Source organism: Mollisia scopiformis (genome assembly GCF_001500285.1).
Source record: "Mollisia scopiformis unplaced genomic scaffold LY89scaffold_10, whole genome shotgun sequence".
Lineage (NCBI taxonomy): Eukaryota > Fungi > Ascomycota > Leotiomycetes > Helotiales > Mollisiaceae > Mollisia > Mollisia scopiformis.
This window is the reverse complement of record NW_017263590.1, coordinates 750,537-777,717: the sequence shown is the minus strand read 5'-3', so window position 1 is coordinate 777,717 and position 27,181 is coordinate 750,537. Positions and strand designations below refer to the sequence as shown.

The 27,181-nt window shown below is 48.5% G+C and overlaps 10 protein-coding genes across 10 annotated transcripts; 4 read left to right on the top strand and 6 right to left on the bottom strand.

The window, feature by feature from the left end:
- Positions 1–2,747: 2,747 nt before the first annotated feature.
- Positions 2,748–4,417, bottom strand: LY89DRAFT_684086 (putative guanine nucleotide-binding protein subunit beta-like protein). Its single transcript, XM_018214809.1, has 3 exons — positions 4,053–4,417; positions 3,669–3,986; positions 2,748–3,467 (listed from the first exon to the last, which is right to left on the bottom strand). Exons 1-3 carry the CDS (start codon positions 4,257–4,259, stop codon positions 3,042–3,044), a joined length of 951 nt encoding a protein of 316 aa, XP_018072504.1. The 5' UTR covers positions 4,260–4,417; the 3' UTR covers positions 2,748–3,041.
- A 1,073-nt stretch (positions 4,418–5,490) lies between these two features.
- LY89DRAFT_732839 (cytochrome-c oxidase, subunit VIIa) lies at positions 5,491–5,949 on the bottom strand (the record flags this gene model as incomplete). The annotated part of the gene is made up of 4 exons (XM_018219737.1): positions 5,491–5,578; positions 5,639–5,669; positions 5,793–5,835; positions 5,926–5,949. 4 exons carry the CDS (start codon positions 5,947–5,949, stop codon positions 5,491–5,493), a joined length of 186 nt encoding a protein of 61 aa, XP_018072503.1.
- Positions 5,950–6,205: 256 nt separating this feature from the next.
- Positions 6,206–7,221, top strand: LY89DRAFT_717752 (uncharacterized protein; the record flags this gene model as incomplete). The annotated part of the gene is made up of 2 exons (XM_018218367.1): positions 6,206–6,488; positions 6,539–7,221. The coding sequence occupies 2 exons, from the start codon at positions 6,206–6,208 to the stop codon at positions 7,219–7,221; spliced, it is 966 nt and encodes a 321-aa protein (XP_018072502.1).
- Positions 7,222–7,850: 629 nt separating this feature from the next.
- On the top strand, positions 7,851–8,972 carry LY89DRAFT_38900 (uncharacterized protein). The gene is made up of 2 exons (XM_018207170.1): positions 7,851–8,062; positions 8,165–8,972. Exons 1-2 carry the CDS (start codon positions 7,979–7,981, stop codon positions 8,702–8,704), a joined length of 624 nt encoding a protein of 207 aa, XP_018072501.1. The 5' UTR covers positions 7,851–7,978; the 3' UTR covers positions 8,705–8,972.
- Positions 8,973–10,486: 1,514 nt separating this feature from the next.
- LY89DRAFT_644084 (Isochorismatase hydrolase) lies at positions 10,487–13,531 on the top strand (the record flags this gene model as incomplete). Its single annotated transcript, XM_018211820.1, has 2 exons — positions 10,487–11,869; positions 11,927–13,531. 2 exons carry the CDS (start codon positions 10,487–10,489, stop codon positions 13,373–13,375), a joined length of 2,832 nt encoding a protein of 943 aa, XP_018072500.1. The 3' UTR covers positions 13,376–13,531.
- Positions 13,532–13,972: 441 nt separating this feature from the next.
- On the bottom strand, positions 13,973–14,843 carry LY89DRAFT_696553 (uncharacterized protein; the record flags this gene model as incomplete). Its single annotated transcript, XM_018216845.1, has 2 exons — positions 13,973–14,491; positions 14,541–14,843. 2 exons carry the CDS (start codon positions 14,841–14,843, stop codon positions 13,973–13,975), a joined length of 822 nt encoding a protein of 273 aa, XP_018072499.1.
- Positions 14,844–17,798: 2,955 nt separating this feature from the next.
- On the bottom strand, positions 17,799–18,440 carry LY89DRAFT_668326 (uncharacterized protein; the record flags this gene model as incomplete). Its single annotated transcript, XM_018213035.1, has 1 exon — positions 17,799–18,440. The coding sequence occupies one exon, from the start codon at positions 18,438–18,440 to the stop codon at positions 17,799–17,801; it is 642 nt and encodes a 213-aa protein (XP_018072498.1).
- Positions 18,441–18,589: 149 nt separating this feature from the next.
- LY89DRAFT_39265 (uncharacterized protein) lies at positions 18,590–20,897 on the top strand. Its single transcript, XM_018207200.1, has 3 exons — positions 18,590–18,795; positions 18,852–19,373; positions 19,423–20,897. The coding sequence occupies exons 1-3, from the start codon at positions 18,739–18,741 to the stop codon at positions 20,569–20,571; spliced, it is 1,728 nt and encodes a 575-aa protein (XP_018072497.1). The 5' UTR covers positions 18,590–18,738; the 3' UTR covers positions 20,572–20,897.
- On the bottom strand, positions 20,772–23,067 carry LY89DRAFT_38893 (putative transketolase). The gene is made up of 2 exons (XM_018207169.1): positions 22,725–23,067; positions 20,772–22,666 (listed from the first exon to the last, which is right to left on the bottom strand). The coding sequence occupies exons 1-2, from the start codon at positions 22,791–22,793 to the stop codon at positions 20,972–20,974; spliced, it is 1,764 nt and encodes a 587-aa protein (XP_018072496.1). The 5' UTR covers positions 22,794–23,067; the 3' UTR covers positions 20,772–20,971.
- A 1,283-nt stretch (positions 23,068–24,350) lies between these two features.
- LY89DRAFT_39380 (putative AP-1-like transcription factor) lies at positions 24,351–25,376 on the bottom strand. The gene is made up of 3 exons (XM_018207212.1): positions 25,149–25,376; positions 24,895–25,092; positions 24,351–24,844 (listed from the first exon to the last, which is right to left on the bottom strand). The coding sequence occupies exons 1-3, from the start codon at positions 25,275–25,277 to the stop codon at positions 24,515–24,517; spliced, it is 657 nt and encodes a 218-aa protein (XP_018072495.1). The 5' UTR covers positions 25,278–25,376; the 3' UTR covers positions 24,351–24,514.
- Positions 25,377–27,181: the final 1,805 nt, after the last annotated feature.

Genomic DNA, 27,181 nt, shown 5'->3' with positions numbered 1-27,181 from the left:
CTGCGAGCGTTGCGGCACTTCATCTGACTACTCGGGTTTGAATCCATTTCATAGTCTGTGATCTCGTGGAGACAGCCTTCTTCTCAAGTCGGCGAAGGCGTGCTTGCTGGTTTCTTCCACTTTCTTCAATGAAAAGGTCGTGCTTGCGGTATATATGGAATATGAAGGCGCAAACTCATGGCATAGTCCCCTCCAGCAAATGTAAGGCGTTCTTAGTAAGACTGTCAGAAGTATGGACGATATCAATTCAACGAGCCCAATGTCATCAAATTGTCGACGAAGAGGACAATGTACCTTGTGGAGGTAGGTGAAAGAAATGAAGAGGAGAGCCACACGGCCCAATTTGTACATGATCACTTCTCAGCTCTTTGGAGACCATCACATCGATATTTAAATCCTTCACCTACTATTCTTGAGAGCTTGTACTCGTCCATATACTGCCCATGTGTTGTGAATGATGCCGCTTTTGACGTTGAAGAAATGCGGTTGGAGACAATGTTGTTGATTTTGTGATATTGAAAACTGACTGCATTCAGAGTATCACTTTCACCATATCCAAGCTAGAACTCTGCGAAAAGTATCTCGTGTCCACATAACATTTTCTTCCTGATCACCAATACCACACCCAGATCACGGCCAGCTTTCCATCATTGTTGAAAATAATCGCTTTCAAGGTGCCTGGACTATCGGTTCGAGGAATGGCGTTCGAGAGTGTAGAGGCGTATTGCAAGATATCGTCATCAGGAGAACCCGGATTCGTATTTATTCTCAGAACCGCCAACACTCGAGATCTCTCAGTCATATATGCTGAAGCTATATGACGCAGCACATTTCTTTCTTGGGCATGTGTATCAATCTCCATCTCGTAGTCCATCGGATCTTCAAGCCGTTCCGTCGTGCCGGTGGTGGAATACGTCTCAAGTGAGCCCTGGCATCAGGAGTCAACAAGTGCCTCACCCTGGTAGACCTCGAACATCATAAGAAGTCGAATGTACAAACCTCAGTCATGATAATAGGATCTAAACTTTATTGTAGGAGAAAGTTGAATGATTGAAGATGTTAATTCAGCGTTGAGGTCTCTGTTTGATCTTGAAGATTGTTCTAGGTGAAATGGGTAGTTGAAGGGTAAAGTAGCTTTTGCTCTGCGCAGAGAAGACATATCCAGAACTTGCTTCATTATGAAGACGCATTTATACTGCACTGATCGTTGGAGAAGAGGTATCTCGAAAGACGGTTTCCAGGAAACGGTTCTTCGAAGACAGTATCTGAACCACGGTTCATTTTTCAGAAAACGGTTTTCAGGAAACGAGAATCTAGGAAATGGGTTTCGAGATCCAGGATCCCAGAAAGCAGATGTTGGCGCACACGTAGATCATTACTCGCCGCCACTTCGTTGGTTGTTACCAACGAGACGGTAGCAGCAGGGAGGACTATGCTGGCCCTGGTCGACAACCTTACAACTATGCATCTCAAGGTAACCAATGAAGATCTGTGGGGTGTCAGACAAGCGCCGGCCCAGGGAACGACACACCCTCACATACTTTGAGCAATAAGAACTGCAGAACGTTGCCCTATCATCACTGCTCTGCTATTTTAAGCCCCACACTCAGACTTGCAGGGAGATGTATATCCTCAATTCCCATTTCCCGAGATCTTAGATACTGGAATCCGGGAATCCCAGATTTCGAGAAACCGTCCCGGGAATTCGTCTCTCGGGACAGCCACATGCATGTAGTCTCCTTCCCGCGCGATTAAATATGACTAGCAACCAATTGATGTGAACACTTTCGAGAACCAACATCAGTTGGTTTGCACGGTTGGAATTCTATCTATGGTTCCGGTCTGAGCTGTGCCTCTCTTGAAAGTCTCTGCAAGCGTTCAGGGTCTATTCGATCCCCACACTTTTGGTTTCTTCGCTCACAATCTTGCTCCCATCCCCTTCTATTGTGCTCACGCACATGTCACCTCCTACGACATGTGACTTCTATGATCGGACTCCGTATAAGGCTGGTCTTTGCAGAGGTCTGGCAATATGAAGATGTAAAAATACAATTCCACAGCATAAAAGACGAGTGGAAGCAGATTATCGAATATGCTACAATCATATTTAAAATCAACTCTATAAAGTCAAGTACTTCAAATGTGAAAGAATCATGCCAGAGCGTTCGATGTTGATCACTGAAACCAGCAACTGCTCCAAAAAATGCCAAGTTTGGTAGCCAGGATACCTGCGGCCACAAGCAGCCTTCCACCAGGTCAGTGAAAGCGGTCCCAAGCTCTCGGGTCACATTTCGACCTATCATGAGCTATACTTCCAAGCATCTCTTCCAAGTTTTGAGGGCTGTGACTGGTTTACAAAGAGCTAGTCGCCTATGCCCTATTTGGGCAGTCCAACTCTCGTCGTGCTGCAAACATGGGCTTTCATGCCGACTTTTCCTCATACAAAATCTTCCTACCCAAAGACTTCTATCATAGATTTATACTCGAGATAACTTTTGCCTGCTCTTCCCCTACGGTAGGCAGCCGATACTGATCAGCTAACTCGTACTCAGTTGAGGGAGCACCACAGATGAATGCCCTCCTCAGATAGAGTCTGTAAACAAAGCCTTGATGGCGACTACCACTGGTCGAACGTTATAGCGCGCTAGCATGTCGAGCCTGTTTGTAGCTACATGCCAAGGCTAAGCAATAGTTCTAGACGGCAATGCGAACTTGCTATGTTCTTGGAGCCAAGATTGGCAGTATGGGAGGCTTTCAGGTACACTCAAACACCTGGATGTACATTGGCATTCTGGCCGTTTGTGATGTTGTCTAGACTTCTAGACTTCCTGATATGTGTGCTGGTTTCAACTTAAAGTGTGCCCAACCTATGACCACGCCTAAAACAATCACTTGTAGAGATCTCGGGCCATTTTTTAGTATTCATTTTTGACTGAGCACAAGGCGATGCCATTCCTGGAGTACACTCTGCCAATTGGCAAGAAGTTGCAAATCCCGCTTTGTCTCCCAGTCCATGATTTCCCGCAAGCAAGCAAACTCCTTTACGCTCTCGACATAACACCCCAGGCCCGAATGATGTTATCCGTGTATCCAGCGAACAAAGTTTGACCATCCGCGCTCCATGCCAAGCTGACACACTCTGGCTCTCTGCTCTTCTTGCCAACGGCCTGGAACTCGGGCTTCAACTCATCAACCTTGCTCTTCTTCTCTAAATCAAAGATGATGATGCTGCTGGAAGTGGCGGCGCAGAGCCAGTATCGGTTGGGGGAGAAGACGAGTGCGTGGATTTCATCACCGGCGTTCAGAGAGTAGAGGTGCTTTGACTCGTTCAAGTCCCAAAGCATGGTGGTTCCATCCTTGCCGCCTGATGCGCAGAGCGATCCGTCGGGAGAGATGGTCACGGTGTTGATGTAGCCAGTGTGTCCGATGTGGTCGGTTTGCAATCGGCAGGAAGAGAGCTCCCAGACCTACAATTGATCGTCAGCATTGTTGTAGGCCACGAAATGGGCTCAATCTCGATGCATGCGAGATCAATTTCAGTGCATTGGTGTTAGGTTGTCTCATGGCTTGGTCTCCCAAGCTCTGAAGTAGCAAATACTTTATAGTTGCGTAGCATCATATGAATCTCGCATGCTCCAATCCTGAACCTCAAATGAAAATCCTCTCACCTTAACAAGCTTGTCCCATCCACAACTGACGATAACGGGATTTTGAGGGTTGGGGGAGAATCGAACGCAAGAAACCCAGTCGGCGTGGCCCTTGTCGGTAATAGTGAACTTGCAATCACCGAGGGTGTTCCAGAGCTTGATTGTGCGGTCGCGGGAGCCCGAAACGATTTGTCTGTTGTCGGCAGAAAAGCTGACGGACAGAACATCGTTGGTGTGGCCAACAAATCGGCGAGTAGTCGTACCGGTGGAGAGCTCCCAGAGGCGGAGGGTCTTGTCCCAAGAAGCAGAGAGGGCGTATGCACCATCGGAAGAGATGACCTAGATATACTCTCAGCAGATGTTCCAGCACCACCACTAATCCAATGAACAGCAAGAGCAACATACACAGTCGGATACGATGTGAGAGTGACCGTGCAGAGATCTCTTGGGGTATCCGTACGAGCTCTCATCGCGGGTCAAGTTCCAGATAATCAAGCTCTTGTCGCGCGAACCGGAGAGGAGCATGTTGGGATTTTCGAGAGATGTAGCGAGGGACGTAACCCATCCGCTGTGTCCCACAAGGGTGCCCTTCAGGATGAGTTGCTCGGTCATCTTGAGAGATAATTGTTGACAGTGCTCGAAGTTTGGATTGCGATTTACTGCGGATATTTCTGTGTGCGAAATTCGAATAACTCGCTTACGCTAGCCCGTAGTGGGGCAAGCGGCCGCGACTTGCTGCAAGACAGTATGAGTACAAGGTCGGACTTGAATTCACCTTCAGATAATTGTATATTTAAGGACGGAATTAGCTTTAGCTTTCCAAAAATCCAATGATGACTTACATATCATGTTGCTTAGAGTTGTGAAGAATTAGTTTTATTCACGTGATACTGTTCATTTCTCAAAAACCCTGGGCTATGATTGGATTGTTGGGCACAGTGACGGTGATGAGGCAAGTTAGGTATGAAGTTTAGTATTGAATTTAATCCTATCTTCTGCATGTACTTTCAGAAAGGGGTAGATTGACTGATCATCAACAATATGATTAAGAAATCCTGCTTGTTCTTCTTCAAGTGTGCCGTTCTTCATACATATTGTACAAACATGAACGTGTCGGACTCGAAAATCGAGTTCGGCTAGCCGTTCAGACGCACTCTTGATGTAGAATTGATACCACTGAATTTCTCTTGCCAATGAGTTTCGTAGCCTTAGGGGAGGTAGAAGTCTCTTCCCGGAAAACAATCTGTCACAACTAACAGCAATGTAAGGACGGGAACGTTGCCACATAGCCAAAATACTTCCCACCAGTTGAGCTTGGGTCGGAGGCCATGTAAACTCACACTAAGAAGTTCCTAGAAAGCAAAGGCTATACAATACGTCTTTTTGTATTGCGAGAACGAAGCAGATAGACAAATCATCAAACCCAATGTAAGTCTGTGGTAGTAATACGATTGAGAGCTTGCCCGTACATTTGAACGTACCTTCCGTGGAGAAATCCCGGTACAAAATATACCATTCTGCCCACTTACCATTTGTTTCTTCCCCAAGCCACACTTGAATAGCTATAGAGAACGCTCAGGCATGGATCGGAATTGGCAAGTATTCGTCCATCACAAGCTTAACTGAGCTCTAAGTTGGACTCGAACGAAACCTCGCGAGGCTCTCTTTGGAAGTTGCTGAGACGTTCAGATTGGATATGCATTGCCAAAGCTCCAGCTCCATTGATTGGTAATGTACACCAGCTCTATCGTCCATCTACCCCGCATCGAATCGAACCACGCCCTCTCAATCCTATCAACCCACGGCCTTCGTCCCAAAGCATGTTCCCAATTCTATTGCACATCTATGCTGCAGCGTTCGCGGCTCTCTGGTCCTCCAACTTCGAATAGTAGGCGTCTCGCTGGGCAACGGCTGGAACGTGGTATCCGTACCTAATAAATTGTGAGTGGAGCTCCTCATGTGAACTTTTTTGAGCTGGAAGAGTTTCGTACCAGAAGAGGTATCCAAATGATGTGCCTAGACCTGTATGAAATCCATCAGCGCATAGCTCAGTCCATAAGCCGTATCGCCCGCGGCGACCATATCCAAGCTTTATATAACACCTCGAAGCTCCTCATGAGCCGTTTATGACTGTAGGTCACTTACCGAAGGCGACACTGAGGTCAAGGACGAGTCCTCGTCGGAGCATCTATGAAGGTAAAGTCAGCCCATATTCCCAAAGCTTCCGAAATGCGATTGAAAAGCTTGAAAGGGGCCTCTAGTCGTCGGAAACACGTACTCCAGTAATTGGTCTGATTGCCATTGTGTATGATTCGTGACTCTGCGAGTAAAGTCCTCAACTGTGGTTCTTTGGGTCGTAGAACGAGACATCAAGTCGCTCGCATGATTTTGAGGTGGAGCTAATGATAGGGCACGTGATCTTGAATCCGGCTCCAACCTCGAATCTTTAGCGCGAAATAGATCACCAAAAAGACAACCACAACTCGAGCACGACCCAAGTCAAGAATGATTGTTAGATCGCACGCCTGCCCGCATTTCTCATAGTCAAGATACCGGCAATGGCTCCCATGGAACCTTCTCCGCGAAAGCGGATGTCCCCCGACAGCGATAGTGGCAGCAACCTCGATGAGCCTCCAAGCAAGAGAGTACGCATAGAGCCTACTCTTCCAAAGACACCACCCCCCGAAGAAATAAGCAGCGATGGCGCGCAGAAAGTCCTCTTCCCCGACGACCTCCCTCACGAACTCTTGCGACATTCAGTGGGCTTGGTATTGAATCATGTTGGCTTCGATTCAGCTTCACCAGAGGCTTTAGAAGCTCTATGCTCTCAGGCTGAAACATGTCAGAATAGAGCTTCTATGTATTCTAGATCTTGTGCTGATTACTATCAGATGCTGCCCATTTTATCTCAAAGGTCACCATGTCCATGTTGAACGCCAGGAGATCGTTCACCAACCCACTGGACTACCAATACGCTCTCGCAGAATTCGACCTCCCTATAGCTTCTTTAGAACCACATCTTCGCCCTCCGATAGCAGCAGATAAGCTTCTCATCCAGCTAGAACCACTGCCTGCCGAAGAAGAGCCTACGTCGACCCCGCGGATCGACTTACTGTTGGGAGGAGATCTCAGTGGAGAGCCTGACAAGCTAGCAAGACCTTACGTACCGAAGAAATTCCCTTCATTCCCAAGCAAACATACCTACAAGTGGACCGAGACGGAGAGTGCGCGCGAAACAGATCCTAGGAAGATTCGAGAAGAGGCGGCAAAAGCTGCTCGGCATGGGGAGGAAGCACTTCGACGTCTGATGAAGGTAGCAAAGGCTGGAAAAGAAAAGGATGTCAAAATTGCTGCTAGCAAAGACCCTAAGAGTAAAGAGAGGCATAAGTTGTGGGAGCAGACAATGGAGGATCTTGTAAGTGGTCAGGCGTATCTGGGCAAGATCGGACAGCATGCTGGCGAGGAGGATGATCGAGGTCTGATCGTCAATGCCGATAGGTTGTTCTACAGAAAGGGAGCACCAGTGAGGAGAAAACAACCGTTTGAAGTAAGACCGACGATTGAAATTGGATAGTTTGCGCGATGCCTTGAACTGGACATCGACGGTTATTTGCTGCATTAAAGCGAGGAGTTTGGGAGAGGAAATTACCCGAAAGGATTTGCATATGAAGTTTGCTTGAGCAGCTTCTATAGAACTATACGGTCGCTCTGGGACGGCGCTCCTTATGAGAGTACATAGCCAACAGATATAGTTGTGGTGAGACGGCTTTGGTCTAAGCCTGACGCCCTTGTAATATCATGAACCAACAATGGATGGACTTCTTTCATCAAGCCCGTATTCTCGTTGACATATGTGCGAAGCAACGGGATGTCATGAACATTGCAGCTCTTCGAACAAGCTCGTCAGAATTCCGCATCATCAAGCGAATCTTCCTTCTCTCAACCCACTTTCTTTCCCTCCCAAGCAGTTGTCTCTACCATAAAAGTCCCATTACGATCTTGACATCTGAAAACATATCAGTACCTATTCATCAACATCTTCACTACAAAACCTACTTCCGAAACCACCTCTGAACCGGGTAACATCTCGTGACACTCTCTCTCGTTACCGGCTCTTCCACCTTACAAACATACTGCAGCATCTCCATTAATTCACACGCCTTCAGATCCCCGTTAAAATCCTTCCTCATGTTCCCTTTGGCGTTGATCTGGGACCGATACGGAAGCTCATGAGCTGGGAATGCTTCGACTGGTGGTGCCATGATTTGATGATTGTAGTTGATTGACTGAGCTGAGAGCACGCCTTGCCATAGACGCTAGGAACGAGGGAGATGGCCACGATTACGTCTTCGACGGAAATACTTGGTGGTAGACTTCTGAGAGAGATTGGTGCTGAGGAAGGAAGTTTGGAAGATGTACGTCTCATTTCTCATTCTCGGCCTTCCTTATCGATAAGCAACTCTTCAATCTTGTCTTTATTCTTGAATGTCCTACTGTAGAGAACTAACATCCAATAGCTACTGAGATCTCTCCGACAAACCTCCCTCCCCAATCCGTCAAAGACAGGCATCCAAACTCTTGACACATTCTGGTCCCATAATGGCGGAAAACTCTCTGTCACGGGTCGTGGACTTCCCTTCCTCTATCAACTTCTGACTTCTCTTCTCTTGAATCTTCACGGCACAGTTGCTCTTCTTGATCTCACAGCCCGCTTCTCGCCGTCTCACGTCTCTGTCCCCTCCTCTGAGCTCCAGCACATTCATGTATTTCAGCCCACGCCATCTAATCTGAAAGTCACCTTAGAGAGTGTGGAGAAGTACATGTTATACAGCGAGCATGGCAGTAAAGGCAGAGAGTGGGTTGGCACTATAGTCTTAGGCGGTAATGGAGGGGATATTAATATTGGATGGAGAGGCTGGTTGAGAGTTGAGAAGGAAGAGGTTACTAAGTTCGGGGATGGAGTTGGGGTTGAAGAGGCCTGGGGAGAGAAGGGAATGAGGCAGAGGCAGGAAGTAGTGGATAAGGTGGGATGGAGAGCAGAGTGTGAAATTTGGTGATTATTGCTGGAAGTAGGACGATGATGGGCTGTTACTGAAATCTGAGCATCATCTATGACTTTCATGGAGAGCTCTCAAAGGTAGCTATCTAGAAATAAAATACCCGGGCTTCCTTACCTCTAGTAGGATCATAAGTGTAAGCAAAGATGTGACCTTCTGCTAAGGGAAGGTGGCTATTGAAGACGGAACATGGCCGAGGGTGTTTGCTTGTTCAGGTACGAATACACATCAATTTACTTGAGACAACGCTCTTTGTAAGCGCCGAGTTATCCCGCGGCAATAAGGAGACTGGGAAGGAAGAGGCGTACTTCATGCTCTTAATTGGCTTTTGCGCTGCGAAGAGGCTTGAAAGACAATTGGATCTCTCAAGTATTTTCTCCCGAGGGTGACGCATCAGCTGTCCAAGGATGTCGGTATTCGGCAATGTTCCCAAAAGTCGTGTACATGTTGAAAACAATTATCTGATATCTGATCGACCGGTTACAGTAATTCCCCGAGCGGACTGCAAGTCGCGGAAAGTAGCTAATAAGGAGCGATGAGACGACATCAAGGGTCTGATCTGCGGGCGGGAAGCCTTTTTCCTGTACACAACAGTACTTGTCTCCCACTTTCGCCTCAAGGCAAAAAGATCACTTCAGGCTTGCAGCGGGCATCGACCTCGCATGCAGTAGCAATCATTCTTTGCCTTTCGAAGCCCAATCACCATCCCACTTCTCAGCAGTTCCATAATAGCCGGTCGGCTGGGGCGTTCGACCCGTGCCTACCGAGGACAACAACTCGACACAGAGCACGCGGCCATTCGCTGGCCTTGCATGCAGTCTGATACAGCAAGCTGTAATATATGTCCTCGATTGATATAGTCTGAATGTTAATGCAGTTTCAACGGCTTCTAATGTTCCTACTAACACCAGAGTTCGGTTTATTGGTCTGATACTATTGGTGAGAATATACGGTGCTTAGGAACTCAGCATCCGATCAAGCCCTAAAAGACTAATGTAGAATTAGATCAGTCGGAGGGTTGTGATTTCGATCGGTCGTGTCCCTAGTCTAAAGTACAGTACCTGTGTGATATACTATAATTTTCTCTTCGTTGTCTGGCATAATCCTGTACAAGGGTATACTTGGGAGCCGTGGTGCAGTGCGTCGGAAAAGAGAGAGAAGCACGGCAGCTAAATCACTCTTAGCCCAATCATTACTCAGATGACCGAGCAAGCCTATCACGGCTCGTACAGGCTCTGGAAAATAGACGTTTTGGGCTATTATTTCATACATTAAGTTTAACTACCAAGGCCGCGGTGCCCTACAAGTGCGTCCACTATCCCTGCCACTAAAGTCCGAATTAACAGACCTCCAATCCCAACTTTCTCACTTCTTGTCCTGACTGACTTCCTATTGTGTGCATTTCTCTGCAAGAACCATGACTGCGCAGCAGATGTCTGGTAAACATCGGAACAGTGATTGAAACTGCTGATCGGTGCCGAGATCCTACATACACTATCTAGCTATCTATCTCACAGCCATGCAGTGTCACTGCGGTTCCGTTTCCTCAAGATTCTGGCGGCTGTTCTCACCCTGCGAAGAGGTATGCGATAGAATCGGACTCTGGGTTTGATATCACGGTAAGCACGGATTGTTCTCGAGTCTGAAGCTGCGTGGGTCAAAGCATATCCTTCTTCAAAGAAAATATGCATACCCTTGCCAGAAATTTCAGGAAGAAAAAACTTTCTCTCATGATGGCGCATCGACAGAGTTGCTGATGTCTGTCTCTCCAGTCTGCCTGACATGTTCGAAATCGACGAGAATAACCTGCCATTTGTGCGCACACGCCAGGCGCTGCTCCTGCTCGATCTGCAGAATGACTTTGTTTCGACGGGCGGAATCCTCCCGGTGGAGCAGCCGCCAGACTTTCTTGACAGGACCTTGAAGCTTCTCCCCGAGTTCCGGACGTCTGGCAACATTATATGGATTCGCACAGTCTTCGAAGCATCTCGGCCGATCAACGAGCCTGTTGGCGACAGTGAGAGTGTAATTACAGACAATGAATTGGATCCCAAACACCGCGGCGGAGATGCGCACCTCCGGGCCCGACTGAGACCTTCGCAGAGGCTGATTGAGAGACATCGGAGAATAGCGGAGGCAAATGGGATACCATTGGAAGGCGACGCCGCAATCGAAGTGGAGGAGGAGGAGCAAGAGGAAATGGAAGTCGAAGAAACATATCTAACGCTTCGACCGAAACAATTACCACAAGCAGTGCTCCCGACTTCTCCAGGAACAAACTTCTCGCAGGCAGCAAGTATGAGGATTGACGGGAAGAAGGATTTGATATTTCAGAAGACCTGGTATTCAGCATTTAAAGATGGAAGTCTGGTGCAGACATTGCGGGCCAAGTTTGTAACGGAAATATACCTTTGCGGTGCGTTGACGAATATAAGTGTTTTCGCGACAGCCATGGATGCTGCGCGGCATGGCTACGCGATAACCATAGTGGAGGACTGTCTTGGGTACAGGAGTAAAGCGAGACACGACGAGGCTCTTCGAAGACTTGTAGAGTTTGCTGGCTGCGAGATAATAAGCAGTGAAGAGCTCATTGAAGACCTGCAACAAAAAGCCAGGAGGCATCAAACGCCACCGAGAAAAAATCAGAATCAGAACCAGAACCAATGGCCACAAGCAAAGGCCAAAGCAGCAAGTAGTAGTACCGGTATCGAGAACCTGATGGCCAGCCTGAATCTGAGACCTGATGGAACCTCAACCCCTGGCCACAAGGCAGTTCCTACTGGGTCGCAAGATGATGTGGCTGCAACCGAAACTGGTGATTCCGAGTCACATCCAAGCGAGGAATGGAGCCTTCCAGCAAAACCAACATCGATAACGACAGCAGCCGATGTCGATGGGAAGAAGCGAGAAAGAGTCAAAACGAAGATCAAAACTCGACGTCGGCATTCCAAGTCGGCTCCAAAGGAAGCCACAGAAGGATCGTCGATCATCTCGATCGGTCAGACTTCGCCGATATCTGCTACGTTGCTGGCAGCGACACAAGCACTCGAGAAACTTCCCAACTCATTTCTTTCAGAACACAAGCAAAGTGTTGACGCTGCAACCTCTCATTCATTAAAACATACTGGCCTTGAACCGGACATTCCTCGACAAGATAATATTGACGTTGATACAACTCCAATAGTCATGCCAAAATCTTCAAAAGATGGCGTGACCACTCAGGCTGCCCCAATAGCGTATTGTGAAGGAGATACTACAGTTGTACACAACCTTCTCGACGAAGATGCCGCTGATGGAATATTCGAAAAGCTTCGTGACGAAGTCCGTTGGCAACGCATGTCCCATCAAGGTGGTGAAGTCCCAAGGTTGGTTGCAGTCCAAGGAGATATCGACCATGATGGAAGCATCCCGATATATCGACATCCGGCCGACGAGTCACCAGCTCTGTTACCATTTTCTCCCACAGTCTCGCTCATCAAAGCTCAAGCTGAGAAAAAGCTTGGTCATGCCCTCAATCATGTGCTGATCCAATACTACAGAGATAGTACGGATCATATCACAGAGCATAGCGACAAGACTTTGGACATTGTTCGAAACACATTCATCTGCAATGTCAGCCTTGGTGCTCAAAGGACGATGACCTTTCGCACTAAGAGACCACTGAAGGGTACTGCCGAAGCTGAAGCTGCGGCCGGAAAGCCTCGTGAAGTACAAAGAGTTCAACTTCCTCACAACTCCATGGCCAAGGTAGGGCTGGTCACCAACATGAGATGGCTCCATGCTATCCGACCGGACAAACGAATGGCGTGGGAGAAATCGCCTGAAGAGCTTGCCTACGACTGTGGACGTATTTCTTTGACCTTCCGCCTGATCGGAACATTCCTTAGTAAAGACCAAACGAAGATATGGGGTCAAGGTGCTGTTGCCAAGAGCAAAGACAAAGCCAAACCTGTCATCAATGGTGATGCAGCTGAATCAGAGAAGATGATCCGAGCATTCAGCAAAGAGAACTTTTCCTCTGAATTCGATTGGGAAAGCATTTATGGTGCAGGCCTTGACGTTCTTCACATCTCGAACTGGTCGAAGCTGATCCTGTCTGGCGACTTCGTTGCCGACCTTAGAGTGAAACTCATGCTCGCCGAATATGGCATAACCTGGGTAGAATCAAGATCATCCGCAGCGTTCAATTGGAAAGATGGACCTCCGTGCAAAGATCCGGAGCCTTCGTCTGCATCTCCCATCAAGTTCGTGGATAATGATTCAAGCCAGTCGACCGTCGTCGGAGACATGGCTATCATGTTATACCTCGACTCCGTCTACGGACCAAAGCCCGTCGTCAATGGACCTGATCTCGCCAAACAATTCACTCGACTCCAGCAAGCCGGAGAACTGCTCAAGAAATGGCGAACAGCGCCCTTCGACCTGGAACCTTTCCGCCAAGAGATGGCAATCTGGGACGCGTTTGCTACCGAGGCATCATATATTGCAGGATCCGGCCTCTCGATTGCGGACTTCGCGCTGTGGCCGGTGCTGGAAGAGATCAGACGAGAGTGGAAGGATATTGAGGGATTCGACAACATCGTCGCGTATTATGATCGTGTGAGAAATCGCGACAGCGTGGTCAAGGTCCTCGGAGCTCGAGAGCAAACGAATGACGCCGGAAAAGCTTAGACAGGGATATGATTGGGCTGGGTAGGAAAATGGAACAGTCATTTATAACGAGGTATGAGAACGGCGAAAGAAGAGGTTGGATGTCATTTGGAAAAAAGGCTTCTTAGATTATTCTTGTCTTTATCTCGATTGTTTTGGTTAGGCATGGCGTGGGAGGTATATCTGGATATCTGAGACGTTGAACTTAGTATCCAGCTTGGGCATTTCTGCATCTATTCTGCAATCGAAGATAACCTTGAATGACTACTCATAATAGTCCTGTGAGACTTCCCGAGATCCGCGGTTCCACGTATGTATTCGTCATCTACTCAAGCACCGAGATACAAACCACAGAGTCACAAAATCTGCCTCAGGCCATTGTCTGAGGTAAAATCTCGCGTCAATTCAGGGGTATAGTCAACGAAGTGACTTTAACTAAAATTTACAGCTATTTGACAACTTGGGGAGATTTCTTCGTGCAAGAGAAGAGACCACTAGCAGCGCAACCCACCCAGAGGAAACTGATATACCATGGAACGCCACACTCTGACCTCCAAGACGCCCCCAATGCCTAAACCAGCCAGCAATGCACGAAAGGACGAGGTGAGAGAGAAATAATTACATCGACTGCATGTTCGTCATATTTGCTTGTGGAGCTTGTTGCTGAGCATGAGGAAGCGCGTGAACACCAACGATACTTTGAAGAGCCTGAACCTGCTGGAGCAAGTCGTTGGTTCGGATGTTTTGTTGCTCAGCTTGCTTCTTCAGCTTCTCATTCTCCTTGCGGAGTTTTGCGACTTCCTGGCGAATGTCTGGGCTCTCTACTGCGGGTCGCTTTCTCTTCATGCCTGCTCGCTCGCTGCCATCCTCTTCAGTCTCGGCTCCATCTTGTGCCTCGACGCCACCATCGGTATGAACTCGGCGCAAATGCTCATTCAAGTTCTCCTGGCGCGAAAAGCCCTTTCCTGAATAGCGCTTGCAGTTGAGATGTGGGCAGTTCAATTGTTTTCGGGGACCTCCATGCAAGTTGTGAACCTCTCGTTGATGTCGCAGGAGTCCACCGGAATAAGTGAAGCCTGGCAACTTTTCGCAGCCTTCAGCTGGACACTTGTAGGGTCTATCGTGCTTGTCCATGTGCTATTTTAAATGAGTGGATATTCCTTAAACAGAATTCACATATACATACCTTTGACCATTCGCACTTTCTGCCGAACGATCGCTGTTCTTCCGTGCATCCGGGCCAGGTGCAAACAAATCGTCCATCCTCTCCCTTTGTGACCTCGCGATCAGGTTTTGGAATGGGCTTCGATCTGCCAGGACTTGGCGCGTCAGATTCTTCCTTCTGTGGCACCTCAGACTCGGGCAACACATCGATGAGCGCACTGCTGGGATCCATATTTTGGTGATGATACGGATTATCGCCCATGGGTGGAGGAGGACTTGGATAACGTTGGTTCATATCTTCTTGGTCTTGATGGGGATGTTGCATCATTGTTCGAGGGTAATCTACCGGGAACGGTTGCGGCTCGTACTGCATCGCCATCGTGTTGGGATTCGTATAGACGCTGGAGGTGGGAGGATGTTGGTAGGTAAAGGCAGCAGCGAAGTATCGCGGGTCTTGGTCGAGTACGGGGTGGCGACGATTACGAGGGTTGCCGGCGATGTTGTGATGCGTGTAGTTGTAATTTTGACGGAGGCCTATCTGACTAACGTGGTTTGGTTGTGGCGCAGTAGTGTGGCTCGCACCTGGATGACGAAAAAGGGTAAGCGCGGATCAGCTTCAACGTTTGGGGGCTGCAGAATGTCGGATGCAAGTACCATTTATTGTCGGACATTCTTGCGCATTTGTATTGGCAGCACCAAGGTATCCAGCTTCAGCTGATCTGGCGGTCATGACTATATATTGAATCAGTCACATGCTTTTCGTAAGGCTACCTGTTGCCCCAAAAATAGCGTGATGACTCACCTGCTCGATGGGTGCGAGGCGCAATAACGTCTGCCTGGCGGTGGATGAATTGTCGTATGGGAGGGCGGGCGGAGAGATGGGTGGCCTCGAATGCTCTGTCACGCGGTAACGGCGCCGGGCTGTACTGGTGCTCGCCGAACTCTGTCTTGATGACTGGGCTGGCCGTGTCTGTGAAGTAATCAGTCATGGTGCTGAGTACTTGCTGAGTACTTGCTTAGTACTTGTTCGTGCTCAGAGTATTGTTTGCTTCAAGGTCGAACCAGTTGAAGACTTAGAAGAAAATATAGAAAGGACAATAGGTAAGCTAACGAAAGACCGCTAGTCCGCAATTCACTATCAGGAAGCCTTTCCAAACGAGCACCGCCTCATATTCACTGGTAGACCACCTGCAATAGTCACCATCCGACAACGGAGCCGGTCGCCCATAACCTCAAGCAAAGAAGGCGTCACAACAGGGTAACAGAAAAGTCTACATACCAAAACGACGAGAGGGCTCGAACTGGTTGCTGCCTGAGAAAGGGCGTGAAGATTGCTGATGGGTGACATAGTGGCTTGGTTGGGGAGCATATTGAATGTCCCTGCCATTATCATGGATATTGGGTGATATGCGGTGTTGAGAATTGAAGGCCATGTTGACTTTAGCTCTAGAATCCATGGCCGTACGCCCAGAAAACAACGAGATAATGCTTCACGTCTGCACGAAGCCAAGTCCTGATGAGTGGATGTCGACCTTCAGGGCGTTCGAAGAAGTAGCCCGAACCACTACAGGGTATGCAGGTTAGCAACTGGGAGGCAGAGAGGTCTGGTGTCTTCTGGCATGCAGCACAGATACCACAGATGCGGAGCAAGATATAAGCAGGCAGTGCTTACAACAACGTCTTGTTCGATTGATTGTTTCCACTAGACTTTCTCGAGCTCGGCCATCATAGCTGAAGTGGTAGGCAGATATTGTTGTCAGCTTCTTTCAAGTATCCGAATCCAGCCGGTCGTATCTTGAATCAGAGTCAGTATGTGACTTTATTCCATAAAGCAAGAAGAGAGACAAGGGTATTCTTCGGTAGCCTCAATTACTTCAGTCACTTCTTGACTTCTCGAAGATAAGTCTCTTGTACATCTGGATCGGGGACAAGGGTGCCAGGATAGATCTTAAAGAAGGACGTACCCTTCAAAGTTCTTTCTCTTAAACAATTTACAGTTCACAATGCTGACAACTAGTATGGACAAGAGAAGGACGATACTAATGACTTTTTGTACCACCTCAAAATGCTAAAACCAAAGCACTTGCTCTCCTGTATAGTCCGCTTAAGCTCAAGAAACGCTCCCATTCCAACAAAGCAAAATCAAAAGCAACCAAGAAGCGAGAAATGCGTGCCTTGACGCCAGCAACGCTTTGCCAGAAAGTACGGACGAGGAAAGGACATTCTGGCACTTGCATGCACTTAACATATAAGTAAAATGAAAAAGGCAATATCAAAACTCCAAGACGGTCTCGTCTGATAGCAGAAACTCCATAATGACGATTCACGGAGAAACCGCGAGGCTCCGCCTCTCAAAGCTTCACCGACTTGCCAAAATCATGGTGGGGTCAATTGGGGGCGGGGAAGCGAACCGACACTCGAGATCAGCGAACAGCTGCACAACATCACTGTCGAGACTCAGAATTGGGTCGGTGAGAAAGGATAATCGGTGTGAGAAATGCTCCCCCTAGGGCTGCAGCTCGGGGGCGGCAGTGGTGCATCCAGTGCATCCCAGCCCTATGAGCCTTGTCAAATATTGGAAGCGGGAGTGATGCGACGAATCGGAGAGGCAGTGGCTTTGCACTGCCTCGTTGTGAACCACAATGACTTCACCGTTGCGATGGGAAAAAGAGGTGGGAGATTGTTTTCATTTATGCTTTCAAATTTGCTGGGGCACACTTGAGTTGGCGCCTGGCGTTGTCTGGCTGCAATCCTCTTCCTGAGGCGCCCATTTGGATATCCTCAGGTTGAGATAGCCTTAGATCGACTTGGGATGAAATTCTCCCTTCACTTGTTTCCTTACCTTTGCTTTTTGCTAAATTCCAGAATTCATGTTGCAAATTATTGAGGTGTTGAATTCATACAAAGATATACAAGATGCAAGGAGGTCTAGACCAAGTAGTCAAAGACTCATTCGTATGCATGTGCTGCCTGTCCGCCTCTGCTGTGCAGCCAACACAACAGAATGGACAGGGCGCTTGAAGTTCGGACCCTCCGACTATTCACAAACCCCGCCTATCTGTTGACAAGCTTTTCATCCCGTACAGTACAGTTTTGCCAAATCCTCCCATGTCTTTCCTCTGCTCTCCCTGCTTTGATGTATCACCATAAGCAATGCTCTATGCCCAAGTGGGAGTATTTCCATGCATACTCAATATCCAGTCCATGCAGTCGCATCAAAGATCGGCGAGTATTTTTTAAAGAGTAGCAAGATGAGTTGTCCTGCCCATGCAAAAACCCTTCACCTATCGTCTTCATCGGCGACTTCATTGAGTTGCCGGCTTTGGTCTTGTTCTCGAAGTCGAATCCATTCTCGTTGAAAAGTCCTCCCAGTTCTTTCTAACCTTGCAGCCGCTCTTCTGGCTTCTCCACTATCCGCAGAGCTGGGCGCAACCACTGAGGCAATCAGCAACGGAGGTTGATACACCGAATCATTTCCTGCCTCTTCCGCATCATCAATATCAAGTTCCTCGACGCCATTCACCAACACTTCGTAGCCTTGTCCTTCTACGCTCCTGTTGTCTACACTTCCATGGGTCGGTCTCTCCGCTCGACTTTGATCTGCGACACCATCCCCAGAATCTCGACTTTGTGTCCGACGTGATCGTGGTCTTTGCGTCGGTAGAGGACTCAGATAAGAATGTAGGACGATTGGGCCCGAAGAATGGGTTTCAATCATTATTCGTTCAGGAACGCCTAGCCCTAGTCGCGATGCAGATTCGTATGCTGTAACAGCGGTAGTGGTGAGGGACGAAAGTGCTTGCGCTTGACTGCGAGTTTGCGCGGGAGAGTTGGAGGATGGCTGACGAGATGAGGAGATGATAGGCGTGAGAGCTCTGTCTGCAAGATGGAGTGCTAATTGAGTGGATGATGCTGCAGCCATGTTGAAGTCAGATAACTGAATGGACAATCAAATGACCTTGAGATTAGTAGAATCGCTGCCTTTGGCCACAATCAATTGACGTGCAAAGGTTTGGTGGTTGTGAGCGTCGGACCACATGAAAACGATTCTGATAGATCCGATAAATCAACCCCTGTTCAGCCGAGCGGGAGGCCTATTTTAGCGCGAACGCCATGCTTCTGATGAGCAGAAGCATAGCTGGCCCAAACATAACTATTGATTCAAGCTTCTGTAAACATTCTCCTATTCTCGTGCTAAGAAAGAAGCACATCAATTCAATATGGCAGACGCAGAGGAGAAAGCGAAAGCTGAGAAGCTTGCAGCAGCTAAGAAGAGGGTAAGTAGGGCGCAGAGGAATTACTTTCTAGCTTGCTGACAGCAAATCTCCCACAGGTCGAGCAGATGAAGAAGCAGAAGCAAAAGAAAGCTGGTGCCAAGAAAGAAGAGAAAACCGAGCCTGCAGAATCCTCAAAAGCAGAAGAACCGTCAGATCCCCAACCTGAACCTACGACTATAGAAGAATCCAAGGAGGCAGATGAGCCTGAGACCAAAGATGCAGATGAAGAAACTCCACTGGTTTCTCCCGCACCACACGGACGACAGCCTTCTCTATCTCTCGAGTCTAAGATGCGTTCTGCCTCTTTCCGAGCTGGGACTGGTGGGCCATTATCACCGAATTATCCCTTCTCCCCAGAAGGAGACACAGCGCCCGATATCTACAGAAAGCAAGCTATGAAGATTGAAGAACTTGAGAAGGAAAATAAACGACTAGCAAAAGAAGCCTCTGATGGAGAGAGGCGATGGAAGAAGGCAGAAGAGGAGCTCGAGGAGATGCGAGAAGCAGAGGACGAAGTAGCTCCGAAAGCCAGAGACGCATCTACCAGCCCAGGAGGATCAGGTGAAATGGAGAAACTGGTATGATTTCAGTGGTTTTGGCATTGATATATGCTAATCTATAATACAGCGGACAGAGATCGCAGCTCTACAACGCCAAAATACACAACTCCAGGCGCAATCCTCACGCGGGACTCGACATGGCTCCTCCCCATCTATGTCAGCAGGTGTACCCGCAGACTATGAAGCTGCCCTAGCCTCCAAATCTTCTACAATCGAGTCTATGGAAATCGAGATATCTACACTTCGAGCACGACTAGACCAGATCGCAGCAGGTAGCTCAGAGAAGGAGCAAGTCATAGCTCTGGAAGAGAAGCTCAACCGCAGCGAGAAATCAGCAGCAATCGCACAACGGGAGCTTGGCGACTTGAAAAAGAATCTCGAGCGAACTACAGAGAAAGCGGTTAAAGAAGGCAGTGAACGCATATCGGCCGAAACTAAGCTTCGAACTCTAGAACGAGAAACCGAAGAAGCGAAATCACATAGTGAGGAGCTACAGAAGAAGGTCGATGCATTAGAAAAGAAAGTATCTACTCTAGCTACACTACACAAGGAGCACGACGCTCGATTCCAAACCCAAAAGAAAGAGCGAGAGAAGGCCGAGAAAGAAGCCTCCGAGCTACGCGCAAAACTCGTCGGCATAGAGAGCGAGAATTCACGCCTAAAAGACGAGCGAGAAAAGGTACGGAAACGAGAAGCTCTCGGCGCAGACGATGAAGGCGTCGACGAACTCGAGAACGAAGAGCGCCAGAAACTCGAGAAGAAGGTCCGTGAACTAGAAGGCGAGGTCCATGAACTACGCAGAGGGGTGTGGCGGGACCGAAGACAGCAATTAGAAGGCGACGATTCATCTGGCCTCACGAGCCCAGGAGCTCGATTTACGGACGTGGATCTTGGAGGGGCTATGTCGCCGAATAGGAGAAGGAGCATTGCTCAAGGGGGCAAAGGAGGATTCGGGGACTTCATCTCCAGTGGTTTCAATGCGATTACAGGAGCCAATGTGTTACCGCCGCAGGATGGCGGGCTGCTGGAGGATGACGAGGATATGGATTTTGATGAAGAAGCATTTAGACTTGCGCAGGAAGAAGAGGCTAAGAAGAGGATTGAGCGGGTTAAAGAGGTAAAACGTGCTTTGAAGAATTGGGAAGGGTATAGGTTGGATCTGGTGGAGAATAGGAAAGGTGGAGGAGAGGGAGTGGGTGAGATATTTGAAGTCTGAGAAAGTATTGGACCCTTATATCTTGTAAGACCAGCATCAGTGTAGAATATCATGATGGACACGCGGCTTGTCCTGACTCACAATTTGTGTCTTTATGTGCTTACACTACAGACTATCACCACTTAGCATCGAAATTCTCGATCACTCGTCACCGCTTAAGCCCAGACTACTTTTGATGGTCATGATTTGTTCATTTTTCATAGTCTATCTGCAAAATTTACGTTCATTCCAAAACACATCTCAACATTAGCTCAATCAACGAAACAAGCCGCTTAGATGAGCTGCTGGAAAGCACGGTTGATAGGAGAGCGAAGGTTAGAAACGCCCTTGTAGAAATCGATGGTGGCAACAGCACGCTTGGAGACGCCCTCAGGAGTGAACTCGAACTTCTATAGAGGGGTTAGTACTGAAAAATAAAAATGTAGATGTGACATACCTTGTAGACGTCCTTGTAGGCACCGCTAGCACCGAATCTGTTAAGACCGAATTGTTCGTGTGTATATCGCTCCCAGCCCATGGTCGACATGACTTCAACGGAGAGGGATGGGGTGCCATCTGGGAGAACACTGAGTCTGTACTCCTTTGATTGAGCATCGAAAACCTCAAAGCAAGGAATGGATACAACACGAGCAGTGATGCTGTGCTTCTCCTTCAGGTACTTGACGGCGTCAACACAGATTCCGACCTCGGAACCAGTGGATACAAGAGTGATGTCAGCCTTCCCAGTCTCGTGAACAACATACCCACCCTTGATGGCATTGGAGAGCGTTGAGTTTTCAAGATGTGGAAGATTCTGGCGAGACAAAGCGATGATGCTAGGAGTGTGCTTAGAGGTCAATGCGATATAGTATGCGGCACTAGTCTCGTTGCCATCAGCTGGACGCCAGACCATGCAGTTAGGAAGGGCACGGAAGTGGGCAAGAGTCTCGATAGGTTGATGGGTAGGTCCATCCTCGCCCAATCCGATAGAGTCGTGGGTAGCAACCCAGATGACACGAACTTGAGAAAGAGCAGAGAGGCGGACAGCTCCAGCAGCGTATGAAACGAAATTCAGAAAAGTGCCTCCGTATGGGAGAATAGTACCATACGCTGCAAGACCGTTCATGATAGCACCCATGGCATGCTCACGGACACCGTAACGGATATAGCGTCCAGACCAGTCACCAATACCAAGAGATGGAGGCTGGAAGTCGACTGCGTCCTTCCATCTTGTGAGATTGGATCCTGTCAGATCAGCAGAACCGCCAACCAATTCTGGAATGGCTTGGTGGATTTTTGTGAGGACAATCTCCGAAAGCTTGCGGGAAGCGACGGCGGAATCGGAAGGCGAATAGACTGGGAGATTCTTCTCCCAGCCCTCTGGCAGATCACCAGTCAAGCGACGCTTGAGGTCTGCTGCTTCAGCCTTGTGGGAGCCAGCATACTTCTCAAGTAGTTGTTCCCACTCCTTCTCTTTCGCAGCACCCTCAGCACCCTTCTTGTGATACAGATCATAGACCTCTTGGGGAACAACGAAGGTCTCCTCGGGGTTGAATCCGAATTTCTTCTTCAATTGCGTAATATCATCTTTCTTGAGAGCGGAACCGTGAACACCACCGGTGCCTTGATGTAAGGAACCGTAACCAATGGTAGTTCGAAGCTTGATCATAGAAGGCTTGTCCTTGACAGCTTGGCACTTCTTGATTGCTGCTTCGATGGCTTCCAAATCGTGGTCTCCATCATCAACAGTCTCAACGTGCCAGCCATAAGCCTTAAATCTCATAGCTACATCTTCGGTGAAGGCGCAATTGGTATCACCATCAATAGAGATATGGTTGTCATCATAGATGGCAATAAGGTTACCCAATTGCAAGTGACCAGCAAGAGACGCAGCTTCGCTTGCAACACCTTCCATCATACAACCATCACCAAGAAAAGTATATGTGTAGTTGTTGATAAGCTCGAAACCGGGCTTGTTGAACTCTGCAGAAGAGTGGTGTTGAGCAATAGCCAAGCCAACAGCGTTGGAGAAGCCTTGGCCTAGAGGACCAGTAGTGACCTCGATACCATCGGTGTCATGGGCTTCAGGATGGCCGGGAGTAATGCTATCTATGGACTATTCCAAGGATTAGATCGTGCTCTTATGGCAGAGAACCTGGATAATATCAACTTACTCGGAAAGCTTTAATATCGTCCATAGAGAGCTTGTAGCCGCAAATGTGGAGAAGAGCATACTGGAGCATGCAGCCATGTCCGTTGCTAGAAGTGGCGTGAGTGAGTGTTGGCGGCCAGAAAGTAGATAAAATGTTTTGAAAACAGAGAATAATGGCTAATTAGGCAATCCTCAGACGGAGTGAAGCTATTGTGTAACTTCACAATCTGCTGAGGATTTCCATGAAAACAACGTTACCGCTCAATATTTTTACGACAGCCTTTTCAACAGATCGTTCGTTGGAAAGCTGGTCTTTTGGTGTAGGATTGAGAATTAAAAGAGACGAAGACTTACGAAAGCACAAATCTATCTCTATTGACCCATTTCGAGTTGTTTGGGTTGTAGTTCATGATCTTGTTGAAGAGAACGTGGGCGACCGGCGCCATGCCCATAGGGGCGCCAGGATGGCCGGAATTGGCAGCAAAAGTGGCATCGACCTGAGAAGTCTACATTAGAAGCTATTCTCGTGCGGATTGAGGTGGGGTGGCGTTGAGATGCTTGTTGAGGGGGTCGGTGAAGCTGTGACGGTGATGCAACAATAAAGCGAACGATAGGGCAAAACTTACGGCTAGAAGTCGAATGGTGTTGATAGCCAGCTCATCAACTTTGGTGTACCCCATGATTGCGATGTCGATCTTAGTTTTGATATTATGTGTTTGGAGAGAGAATGAGGGAAGATTTCTGCAAGATGAGAGTTTTGTTATGGAGCACTGCGTCAAGCAAAGAAACGACCCCTCCGTAGGTGGGGTCGCTTAGTCATCGACGGACAGGCCACCCAAAAGTTTATGGAAACCAAGCATCATCAGATTTGTCCATCCCTCTTCCACGGCAATTGCGGAAATACTCGATCAATCATGTTACTGGCAAGCACACGTCTGCATCCCGCCGAGAAGAAGCCATTATCTCTTGTCCGCTCGAAGTCCATCCAGCACTGCACTGCGCTGCTCTACTCTGCTCCGCGGGTGGATGATCTCCGAGTCAACCTGTGACAAAACTTATCGTGTCTCGAGGCTCTCAGTGAGTACGCTGTCCGGCCTCGCTCTGCTTGTGGACTCTCCTTTGAGGGACACAGGCTGGGGCTCTGTGGAAAAATTGAGGGATAAAATGCCATTTCTCTCATTTTTCCAATCCCTACACGTGTCTCAAGCGACCAACGCTATTGTTCGTTTGCTTCACCCGCGCGAATGGCGTTCGTGTACCTGGTCATTCAAGGATTTATCCACGGAGACATACGACAATGCGCAGTTCCCGTTCGGACATCACCAATGATTTTCTTACCTTCAAGGACTGTCAAAGGTCTGGATATAATAAGGCCAGTCTTTATTACTGCGAAAGCTTCTGTGGACTTAGCAAGACTCCAGCAGAAGAATGCTACCAAGAAACGAGCCAACTTAGACTATGGGGCTAAGTTGAGAGTCTATTGAAGTCACTAGACTGTGCCGCAGAACTTTACGGCGAGTTGGCACCACCGCGGGGTTGTCACAGAAGACACTTTGTACTCTGGTGACAGTGGTCCTACTGGCACGAAAAAGGACCGAGCATCACCAATCCCGCAAAACATTTACAGATCGACTGATCCTTTTGTTCATTATAGATAGTTATCAATATCGACATGAAGCTTGCCATAGTGGCGCCCAGAATCAGAAGCCCCGAAGCCCGGTATCTACCCCTCCATCAATTTGGAGATATCAATGGCGCCTGCTGCAATGTCAAAATTCCACCCTCCAAACGCCGCAGAGAAGCATAATCATTTTAGTCCTTCCGATCCGTGCTGTCGTCTTGATCAAAACAAAAGGCCGATACATCGAATAAGAGAGGGTCCAGTATCTCTGGTTTCGATTCTTCCCAATCTCTGGACTGATAATTCCTTGAGGACGATCCTTCACGTCTAGCATTGTCCTTGCGAAACTTGTCCAACTCTTGTTTCACGCTGGTATATTCGAGTTGCAAGGATTCATACGATCTAGAAAGATCGCTGTGTCGACCTTCAAGCTCATTCAATCGTTGTTCGAGTTCGCGCATGTGCTTCTCCTTTCGGTCTCGGAACGCTCGTTGGGATGCGCGATTCTGAGCTCGACGACGCTGTTGGAAGTTAGTATATTGCAGACTGTGGGAGACACTTGGCTACTCACCGAGTGGACATGCGAAGAAACAGTCTTGTCACTACCATTCTTCCTCCGTCGTCTGTCATGGTCCTCATAGAGGCCCTCGATGTCAAGTTCCACGGGGATCAGGCCCATCGGAGTCATTCCTTCGCCGTTCATAGGATATTGCATTGGAAATGCTGGGTATGGCATGAAGCCATTTGCTCCATATAGGTTGTCGAAGCCCTGCTTGACCTTATCAGCAAACTGCCATCAGACTACAGCTAGTAGCGAAAGCTTACATTGCAATTGAGTGGTGAGCTTGCTGAAGATTCGCTGGAGGTGCCATCATACATTCCTCCATTCATATCTGGAGCCACTAGGAAAGATTGGCTATCCACGGAGTTGTCCTGGTACTGTCCAGCTGCCATGATGAAACAAGGAAGAGTGTTGTGCTCGGTTTTAGATGTGATGCCCTTGATGCTATGGCTCGATGGAAGAGATACTTGGGCTGTATATAGGTATGTGAAGACTTGGCCGAGATCTCAACAAGGCGGTACCAAGTGTGTTTTGTCTGTCGACAGCCTTAGAATGACATAAAGGCTGGAAGGACGTCAGGTCTTAAGTCATCACACGAGAAGGATGTCAGTGTCCGGTCGGTGGAGGGAATATATTCGGGGGGAGATGACCCTCCGGGTGGAGACGACAATTAAGAATGTGATCCGACCCCAAACAGCCCCAGGGTTGTAGCGGAATTGGTGGTCTTCACAAGATGACCTCCGCCGCATACCGCTCGCCATTGAAGTTCCTTCCACTTGGGGACAGTGTTCATGCCAATCAACAACCCAGTATAGTGCATATGGTAGCGGTATCAACTCCAGTTTTTGCGGGCCAGGGTCGTTGCCCAATTCCATCTGTACGTATTGGGACACGGACCTGCCAGCTGCTGCTTCAAGGGCACCAGCTCGGCATCGTTGGACTGGGGTGATCAACGTGGGAGATGTGGCAGATGCTTGCTCTCGCAGGGGCGGGGTGGTGAACAGCCACTGAGAGGAGGATTACCTCACGCAAAGTTTATTACCTAAATCCTCACACCCAACTTTTGCAGTGCTTACATCTCGAGAAAAGTGGACCCTGGTCACCTTTTCATTGCTGACGGTACAAAGTCATCGTCGGCTATGCGCCAACCCCCCCTTCCATGGCTCTCTTTGGCTCAGGGCGTTATGCAGGCTGACAGCCAAGTTCTCGGACTTACATACGGACTACATATCCGCTACGTTCGCTTTGGAACGGTCGTGCTGACTTGCCAGTCGTTGACAGCCACGGGCTTTTGGGTGCAGTTGTGGTGTCGTTAAACCGGGGACACTCTCGGCCACTTGGCCAAGCCTCAAAGATTATACTGCAATGGATTTTTCAACATATGCGGAACCCCAAAAGACTTCTGCATACGTGCTTGTCCCATGCTGAGTGGCGATACTCACCCAGCCTTGTACTCTCCAGGATTGCATTCAGCTTGCCGACTGTCCATCATTTCCAATAACTGCTGGCGTCGGCCGAAAGAAGGGAAGCTCAAATTGAGAGGCGAGGCTTGCATGAAGCGTGACTTTCTAGCACTAAAAGTTAACGACTTACTGCGCTCATACTACTATTCCCGAAGTACCAGCACAACGTCCTTCAAAATACGATGCGGAATTAGTGATTGGTCCGGAATAGGATAAGGTTGAGAAAGAATGAGGAGGCTTAAGTGCACACCAGTCAAAGTTGCATGTACCACCAGAGTCGGGGACGATAAGGCTTAAGCGGCCGATGACCGGTCTAAAACAGCGAAGTGCGCTGCAAATTGGCAGCATAAAGGAGAAGATCAACCTGGTCAAAGTTTCAGAATTTAACGGGCAAGAAGAATTGATCGGCCAAGACGGTAATATCTCTCAAGTTCTTGTTGATGATACGGCAACCTTACCCTGTCGCGTCCAGCATCAAATTGTTCTGGAGCATAATCCCCGAGAGGCGGCAGACTGTCTGCATGTGGTTAAGCAATCCTTCCCAGAGGCTTTGAGTCTTGCAAATGATCCTCCCTTCTCATTGCACGATCGAACCCGCGCATCCTAAGGGTTCAATGGCCCTTCTTCAATGAGTTTCACGACGAGATTCGGCGGAGCGGGCAGGGAAGCCGTGGCCAGCCTGCATATTCCCGAAAAGGCAATATCGCCAGTCCATGAGAGAAATACGAATAACGTCCCCCGTTTTAGATCAAGCCTCTGCGACTCTACGAGGGCTTGGCTGGCGTGGGAAAGCTACGATCGTGGACGAGGACGTTGAAAGAAGCCAGATGCAC